The sequence below is a fragment of the Cotesia glomerata genome, linkage group LG5, assembly GCF_020080835.1.
Source record: "Cotesia glomerata isolate CgM1 linkage group LG5, MPM_Cglom_v2.3, whole genome shotgun sequence".
NCBI classification, from domain to species: domain Eukaryota; kingdom Metazoa; phylum Arthropoda; class Insecta; order Hymenoptera; family Braconidae; genus Cotesia; species Cotesia glomerata.
The window spans coordinates 18,781,760-18,791,201 of NC_058162.1; the positions used below are offsets into that span (position 1 = coordinate 18,781,760).

The 9,442-nt window shown below is 35.7% G+C and overlaps 1 protein-coding gene across 1 annotated transcript; it reads right to left on the bottom strand.

Annotated features, from left to right (window-relative positions):
- Positions 1-1,392: 1,392 nt before the first annotated feature.
- LOC123266085 lies at positions 1,393-7,395 on the bottom strand. The gene is made up of 3 exons (XM_044730119.1): positions 7,007-7,395; positions 1,654-1,938; positions 1,393-1,573 (listed from the first exon to the last, which is right to left on the bottom strand). The coding sequence occupies exons 1-3, from the start codon at positions 7,393-7,395 to the stop codon at positions 1,393-1,395; spliced, it is 855 nt and encodes a 284-aa protein (XP_044586054.1).
- Between the last annotated feature and the right edge of the window lie 2,047 nt (positions 7,396-9,442).

Sequence of the window (9,442 nt, forward strand, 5' to 3'; positions counted from 1 at the left end):
AAAAATGCCACTCAGCGTTGATTTCGAAGTCAGCATAATGATAACATAAGTTTGTAAATGCTTTCTTGTTTTTAAATTGTTGTGGAGCTCCATCAGAGAAGTAAAAAATCGTATTGATGACAGCAAACTTCTTTTTAAGAAAGGCAATCAATTGCTCTTGAAATAAATAAATTGAAACTGTGTCGTGCTTAAGACAATCTGAAATACCAACAAAGCTCAAATGCTTAAAAGTATCATTTTCGTTATAATAAATCACCATTGGAAATATCGTAGCTTGATCATTATTCCAATGAAAGCCTTGAGCTGCTTCCTGCACAACGAATGCATAATTTTACGCAAAGTCAAATACTACGGTGAATTCCCCGGTCTTTAAATTTAGTTTTGTATCAGAAAAAAATCGACTTTGTGTTTTCGCAATAAAATCATGTTTCAAAAGCTTATCAAGTTGCGTCACTAAAGTCTCGATGAAGTCTTCGGAATCTGAAGTAACATTCACAATAGTGCAACGGTCTGTTGATGTCCACATTTTATATTGGATTTCATTAACATCAGATTCATTAAACGACACACAAAAATAATCAGCGATTTCTTCATTATTTGGACAACTATTGTACATTCTGGAAAAGCACGATTCTTTTGGATTGTTACAAACTAATTTATTTAATAAATTTTTGTAAATTGGCTGAGATTCTACAACCCAATCGGTGTTTTCCGCAAACTTTGGGAAATGACATCCTAAATAGAATAAATGTAATAAGATTAATAACTAGTTTTAGTACAATTATAGAGAATGTCAAATACACAAGTACCTTCTAACATCAATTTTACATTTTAATGAATAGTACAAACACATACGACATGTGTACCACTACTTCCAGCAAGAATACAATAAGTAGGCCTCAAACTAGCGAATTTAGAAAATCCGATTGCCACTGAATTATATTGCGCTATGAAGCTTTGGTACAATCCTTTTAAATTACAAATAATCAACTTTTTTTGTACCCTAGTTCGATTTCCATCACAATCCTTCACAGATTTAAAATCTTTCATGCTCGCTAATTGTTTTGAGTTTTCTTCGCTTTCATAAAAATCAATGACAAGTTTTTTTACATCTAACTTAAGCGGCTGATTGCCTGGAACTTTTGTGGGATTCAAAGTATTAGTAGTCATTTCACCAGAGTCTAAATCAACATTCTCAGATTCACTGATATCATTTTTAAGATTCAGTACCATTTTTCGAGAACAGTTAAATTCAGATGCTATACGACTGACTTCCCAACTGTCGGGTAAAATTGAAAGCAGCTTCTTTTTTATTGATCTGTAAAGCAAACGATCGATCGTATTAATATGAAAAAATGAAGATATTTTAAAATGATCGATTGTTAAAAAAATTTACTCGTCACTTTCAGCGTTATATAATTTCTTCACTTTAGCTTTCATGGAACAATGATCTTGATTAATCTTTCTGTAGGTAGATTCAGGTACTATTCCAAATTGTGATTGGAACTTATTCTCTAGGGCAGCATAGCTCTCATCAAGTTTTTTTACTCCATAATTTTTTTCAGAATATAACCTTAAATTAAACGCATAGAAAAATAATTAAATAAGTTTTCACTCAGTAAATGAAAAACTTAATCAATAGAAAATTTTTACCTGTCTTTTTCAATAAGAGGAATTTTCAAAAATCGCTCTAAAGAATGATCATTGTAATCACATAGATTGTCGCTAAAATTACTGACAGTTCGAGATAAACTGCTTCCTTGAGTACAAATTTCAGCTGATATACTCAGACTTTCAACACTAATTTGACTTGAAATAATTTCCTCTTCCTCTGATGCCGGCGGAATATATTCTTTGACACGGAATCGACAACGCACACATAACATTGAAGTGTCATCTAAGTCAGGAAATTTCCAACGATCTTCGTCAAAAAATTTTCTTAAATCTTTAACTCCTTTTTTATCTAAAAGTTTCGTTTAATTAGATGTCAAAAGTCAATATTATACACAAGGCCATTAATTTAGTTGGTTCTACGTAGAGGTTATACATAAGAGGTCAAGTGCACTGTATTAGTTACTTACGTGACTCATTGAATGGATTACAACAATTTATTGACCGTATACGTTTACTCATGGCGATGAAATATCAAAGTAACGCAATAATTATTATTTAAAAACTTGAGCAATTATATTTTTGTTAAGAACAAACGATCCGAAAAGAAATCGCTCAAGAAAGAATCACAAAATGAAAGTAAATAGAGGGAGTTGTGAGCGCCATCTGCATGATAAGTGACGAAGTATAGACTCATCTTTTAAGCAGGTGGTTCAAAATTTCTGAGTACTATAATTTTAGTCTCAAAGAGAAAATTATATAACTATTCTGAATTATATTGCTGCATAGTGAATCTAACATTTAATTTAATTGTGACGAAACAAAAAATATGCACATCGGCAAAACGCTATATTTTGTGTAAAAAACTCTCAGCTTTCAGAAAAAATTCAAATTTGAAGAATTTTGGGCTGCACACCAAAAAAAATCAATTTTTCCATTTTAATTCGATTTTTAAGGGTCTTCTGATGAGTTTATGAAAAAATAAATATTTTCATTCAAAAGCTGAGAATTTTACCTACAAAATACAATGTTTGTCGATTTTATTTAAAAATGTTTTTCATATCAGAAAAATTGACGAAAAAGTTGAAAAAAAATTTTTTCCAAAATTACAAAAAATCATAACTTTAAGACCGCTGCGTATTAAGAGCTAAAACTCTCAGGGAATTTTTGTCTTATGATAGAGAACACCTCTATAAATTTTAAACATAATCCGCGAGGGTTGCCCCGTAAAAATGTTCTTATTTGGTGGAATGACCCATATATATATATATACCCTGATAGCCAGGCTTTCTATTAAAGTTCTTGTAGTTAGTCGGCTTATCGACAAGTTATCGCCAAGTTTTCGACAAGTCTAAACTATAAGACTTTTATCGGTAATATGCATGAAAGATACACAGTAAGTTGACGGAAAGGTAGTGCCGCATCATATGTACAAGTTGCAGTAATGTCGTAGTATACATAATTTTAACCATAAGATGTCATTATTTTCTCATCGGAAGTTATTGTTAACTTGACTAAAAACTTTTTTACAGTGAATTCTTTACTATAAGTTACTTATTACACTCTAATCTCATATTTAACGTAATGAAATTATGAATAATTTCATTATATATTGTGGCTAAATGTTTATAACGGGAGCTTCACTTAAATTTAAATAAAATCGAAGCCAATATTTTTCTAAAGAAATTTTTTAAATAATTGATAACGCTAAATTTTGAGCATCATATAAAACTATTTTTAATTATTCATTCAAGAAGGGTATAAGTAAATAACAAAAAATAAATATAATAATTCACTAATAGAAATTGATTGTTAATAAATTTCCCTTATGAATTTTTTTTTAATTTTCGAAAAATCAACAGTTTTATCGTAATTAACAGTTTTATCGTAATTAACAGTTTTATCTATTGTTTTTTAGAAGTAATTTATCGATTACTCCTAAAGCTAGTTATTCGAAGCAAACTTTATCCAATAACTATAAAAAGCTTAAAAATCGGAAGAAAAATTGCCAAAACGAATGCAATAAAAAAATTTCGTTGAAATTGCCCTAAGATGGACATATTTAGCCGCGAAATATATGTAAAAATGTCAATTAAAGCTTTTCTTCTTAGCTTTCAGTTGCATTTTACAGAAATCAACTGTCTCGATGCGTTCATAAGTTATTTCAAGAAGCATTGGAAATACGCTAATTTTCGAATTTTCAAAATAAAAAAATTATAATTGTGGTAACAGTACGCGCCTTAAATTTTTTTAGAAGGTATGTAATTGCTCTATCTTTACATTAGTCAGTACTCGACTACTCGAATAGTATTAACAATGAGGTTTTGTACATATTAAAATAACAGATTATATTAATAAGCAGAAGATCGTATAGTTTTATAACATTTTATTATAATTATTATTAAAGTTATAATTATTATTATTATTATTATTATTATTATTATTATTATTATTATTATTATGTTATTAAATGCTCAGGGGGGTTGTCCCCGGAGTCCGATTCTCCGAGGGCCTAGCCTGAGCTCCATCCATTACTGCTGTACCACTCCGCACAACAAGGCGGTTAGTGATCACAGCAGGCCAAAGTCATGTTCCTAAGTAGACGGAGGGAACCTAGTATGACAGCCTTCTGCATCCTGACCGCCAAGAATTCAGCTTTTGATGAGCAAGCTGAGCAACTCTGGCAAGTGAGGATACAAAAGACTGTTTCATCCCTCCGAGGACGCCAACAATCAGGACGACGAGCTTGACACGGTAACCTGGGTAAAGTTTGCCAATTTCAAACAGGAGATCCTGATATATCTGTCTTTTGTGCTCTTCTTTGGCTGAGATGTTGTATTCAGCCGGGGCCGAGAACTCAATGACATAAATGTCACGAGTAGCCTTGTCGAAGAGCACAATATCAGGTTTGTTGTGATCGATCCGCCGAGTTGTTGCAAACGGCATGTTCCAATAAATTTTGCAACTGTCATTCTCAACAACCTGGGGAATATCTCCTGGCAGATAAGGCAGCACTGGTGTCATATCAATACCGTAGTAATGACGAAGATAGTAGTACAGTACTCTCAGGGCAGCGTTGTGACGCTGGATATATGCACCTCTCGCCAGCACAGGACATGCTGACAAAAGGTGCATGAGCGTCTCCGGGTGTTGTTTACACATCCTACATGACGTGTCCAGAAGCTGCACCTGGAGCACCTTGCTACGGTATTCTAGAGTGTTAATGACACCATCTTGGCAAGCAAATATGAACCCTTCAGTCTCGGACATCAGGCCAGCTGACTTTAAGAAGGAAAACGTCAGCTGGGTGGACAAGCCATGATCACGAACGTGTTTGAAGAACACGCTGTGCATGGACTTGTCCATCAGTTCGCCTAGGAGTAGTTTTTCCTCGGCGTTCCTGATGACGCTCTTGAATTCCTCCTTTCGGAGTTCCATAAGAGCGTTTATCTCTCCAAGACCAAGGGTTCTTGCTGGATATATAGCTGCCTTATACAAGAACGACCCCTTATGCGCATTCTCATGTTTATGAACAATTTGCATAAGAAAGTCATCCTCGTCTGCAGTGAAATTGACAACTTCGTGTGTTAAACCCAGGACCAAACGATCATGCAGCCGCTCCAAGCTCTGCAGACCTCTCCCACCGATGGACCGGGAGAGGTATAATCTGGCGACTGATGAATTGGGGTGCATGCTCCGGTTCATGTTGATAGTCTTACGGGTTCTGATGTCGAGATCTCGCAGATCCTTTCGGGCCCATTTTAAGACACCGAAAGAGTATAGTAAGACTGGGACAGCGAGCGTGTTAGTAGCGGAGACTTTATTTTTGCCGGAAAGTTCGGAGGACCAAATTTTCCGGAGTCTCCTAACATACTCGCTACGGAGAGTTGCTTGGACTTCGGAGACCGCATGCATGCGGTGCTCTTCCATTCCTAGATATCTATACAACTCTCCGGCGTCTAATTGTCTTAAAACGCTCCCATCTACCAACTCGACATCATCACCCGTAACAGAGCACTTACCCCTCGCCAGATGTACGACCGCACACTTGTCCAACCCAAAAGACATTCCAACATCCCGCGTGTACTCTGCTACGATGTTAAGAGCCGCCTGTAGATGATCTTCATCAGCACTATACAGCTTCAGGTCATCCATATAAAGCAGATGGGTAATCGAGTATTTTCGATCACCCGGAGGCCCCACTGAGTACCCACGAGTTTTACGGAGAGCAACAGATATAGGCAGCAGTGAGATGCAAAACAGCAGAGGGCTTAAGGAATCACCTTGGAAGACCCCTCGTTTGTACTCTACAACTCCGGTTATGTGCAATGCGTTTCCACTTCCAATGTGAAAACGCGTTCGCCAAAGCTGCATTGTACGCCGAATGCATTCCACTATTTCAGGATTGACCCCCAGGCATTTGAGGAGATATAAAATCAACTCATGAGAAGTTGAGTCAAATGCCTTGCGATAGTCGATCCAGGCCATTGACAGGTTGCGTTGATAGTAGATCGCATCTTGTGTGACACATCGATCAACTATCAAGTTCTCTTTGCAACCTGACAGGCCTCTTTTGCTGCCACGCTGTTCATATATCTGTTGCCATACAGGTTCTATCTCATGCAAAATAAGGTTGTTTAAAATTTTTGTAAAAATTTTATAAAGCGCATTCAAGCAGGTGATAGGCCTGTACTTCTTTGCGTCAGACAAGTCACCGGCTTTTGGTATCAGTACGGTTCGCCCTTCCACGAGCCAGTCTGGAATCGGTTCGTCAGCTCTAATGTACGATGTAAATATACGGGCCAGATGGAGGTGGGTAGAAGTAAACTTTTTCCACCAAAAGACATTTATGCCATCTGGTCCCGGGGCAGCCCAATTTTTGCTGCCATTTAGAGCTGAACGAACTTCATTCACACTGACTGCAGGGCTCTCTTCATCAGCATTCTGTCTACGGTGTTCCCGACAGAATGCTTTAAAGTCGTGCAGAGCTGGATTATTGGCGTTCACGTTTGGTTGATCTCCATACAACTCAGTCCAAAAAGCTTCCACCCGCTCAGGTGTTGGATAATTCCCGGTAACATCGGTCTTTGATGTCAGAAAGCGTGAAGGGCTGGATCGAAACAACGAGTTGTCGACCAACCGCTTCAGCCTTTTCTCTAGTGACTTTTTGGCAGTTACTAGAGCCCGCAATTTATTGAGAGACCTTTCCTTGATGACAAGAAGAGTACTCTTATTCAGTGTGTGATGACGCCACCGAAGTTCAGCAGCAATGCGCCGAATTCGGGGCGTGTATGCTCTTTGAGTTGTTTCAAACTCAATCACACACTGAATGCGGGAGACCTGTTTCCGGGATCTGTCAATTTTGAGTCCAAGTTGTGAGATGCGCTGTCTCAACCTTGCCTCGATCGAGAGACAATGTCTCTCTCTCGGAAAAGCTGAAACTGCTGCACCATACACAACCTGGCTCACAGTGAGCAGGGTGAAATCCTCCAGGATGTTTGCACGGAGATCTTCATTTACCGCTTCTAGCTGTTGTTGGGAGTAAGTTATCTTTTTAGATATACTTACTTGCCGTCCTATAAAGGGATTGTTGTCATCCAAGGAGGAACGGCGTCGCTCTTGGTGTAATTGCGCCGGAAAGGAAAGTCTATTAGACTGCCTTCTATCCGGCACAAGCGATCTTCTATTACGCCGAAGATAAGCGGCATAATTACGCAGGTGTTTAGGCGTAAAATGCTCTAGCTCCGGATGCATATCACTCCAAAGAGTGTGCATCCGGGCCATATAACCGCTCAACCCCGGCACGTTGGTAGCACACCAAGAGGTCGACTCGTAGTTCCTCCGTCCACTTAAAGTAAGTCCTTAAAGCGCCAGGGTCGTCATCGTTCATCGGGTCCGGCGTGCTCCTCCCACCTGATGAATGGTCCTCATCCGAAAAGGACCGGTTGTGGAGAGCACTTCTGAGATTACGTCTTGTTGTAACTCAGTATTTCAATGCAGTGGGTAGTTGGCCCACTGCATCGGCTACGTCGTTCGCCTACAGACCTGGTGTTATGGTCTGCGTTTCCCGCGATGCGCCGCTTGGAGGCCACGTAGCAAGCACCGCTTATTATTATTATTATTATTATTATTATTATTATTACTCAATATTTCCGAGACAAAGTAATAATTCGTAAACAAACTTTCAAAAAATTATGTTATAAGTTATAATTGCATAGTACGGAGTGTCATTAAAGAGGTTTTATTGCTGTATACAAATAAAATTTTGTTTTGAGTATTTAAACATACCTCTGAAAAATATCAACTATAGAAAAGATGGACTTTATTATGAATTTATTTTTAAAATATTCATTCTAAATAAAGTATCATTAATAAATTCAGAGCAATAAATCATGAATAACGATAATTAAACATTACAAATTTTATCCGTGTCAATTGTGATAAAATATCAATTTTATGAAAATATTAAAAATTAAAATTGATAATTTACATATAATTTAAGAAAAAATTAGCGATGAAACCTCTTCAATAAATTACATTGAGTTTTAATTAATTTATATTTATATTTTATAAATGTTATCGATACGGCGGCGTTAATTTGTATCAAAGAAATGAATAAGCTCAAAAATGGCTGCGTGATAATGATATGGATTCAGATTGTGTTTGTATTTAATCATCGAATATAATTGGCAACTAAATACCGTGATTAATTTTAAGTTATAATAATAAATAGAGAAAAAAAATATTGAGCTTAATTTTAAGCAGATTGAAAAATTAGCCATAAATATTCAAATTAAAAAATTAATTATAATAATAGTCAATTAATCTATTGTTTATAGTGAAATCATCATTTAACGTGACGATCGTTAAATTTTAATTTACAGTAGAGAAGCTTAAATTCAACGTCGTCTACTTGCTTAGGGTCCGAACAATTACCGAGAAGTTTTAAGTGATTTGTCATGTCTATCGAGCCTTGGATCAAGTGTATCGACACGTGTAGTCGATTAAATTGCCGAAGAGTATTAGCACTGAGATGTAACCAAGTAGCCTGAATATTACAAATTGCATTCCTAATGCAAATGATCTTTCTTGCTCACCAACTGATCTGTAATTAATATTTTAAATTAAATGAAATATTATTATTGTTTATATTTTTATCAATATCAATTTACCTATTCGTAATACAATCATTAATAGCGGTATTTGCGTAATTGATACAAGGAACGGAAATATTGCTTTATATCGTGATGTACAAAGTCCAGATGTTGCAACAGATATTACTGTTATTTCGGCCAGTATCCTTGGCATTGGTAAATTCCCGTGAATACCTTTTGTATTTAAATTAACAAATATTAATTATTTCATTAGATAACATTAAAATATTTAATTGATTTTTAAAAACTAAAATACATACAAGCACAATTAGTTCACTAATTGCAAATTTCATAACTAGTTCGTTAACAGTGAATGTAAAACAAAAAACTGATGGAACTATTATTTTAATTAATGTAAAGTTAAAAAGTTATATGGGTCATTCCACGTCAAATCGACCAATAGTTGGACTCGACCCCTTTCGATTTGGATAAATTTTGGTCAGAAGTTTTCTTTTATCCTATAACGAAGTTCTGCCAAAAGAAAAAAATTAAAAAAATTTTTTTCAAAAGTTATGCAAAATCCAAAATTTCACTATTTTCCATATTTTTTAAATTTATGTTTTAAAAATCTCGAAAACTATTGCAATTAAAAAAATCGCTTATGGTAAACTTCAAAGGGGATACTTGGGGCTATAAAAAGAAAAAATTTCCAAAAAAATTTTGAAAAATCTCCAATT

Bases quoted from the DNA above. Each gene is read 5' to 3' on its own strand.
- LOC123266085 (XM_044730119.1), bottom strand. From the start codon at position 7,395: ATGGCCCGGATGCACACTCTTTGGAGTGATATGCATCCGGAGCTAGAG. The intron at 1,939-7,006 runs GTTGAGACAGCG...TAAAGATTTAAG, and splicing joins TGTCTCTCGATCGAGGCAAG to AAAATTTTTTGACGAAGATC. The intron at 1,574-1,653 runs GTAAAAATTTTC...GTTTAATTTAAG, and splicing joins CCTCTTATTGAAAAAGACAG to GTTATATTCTGAAAAAAATT.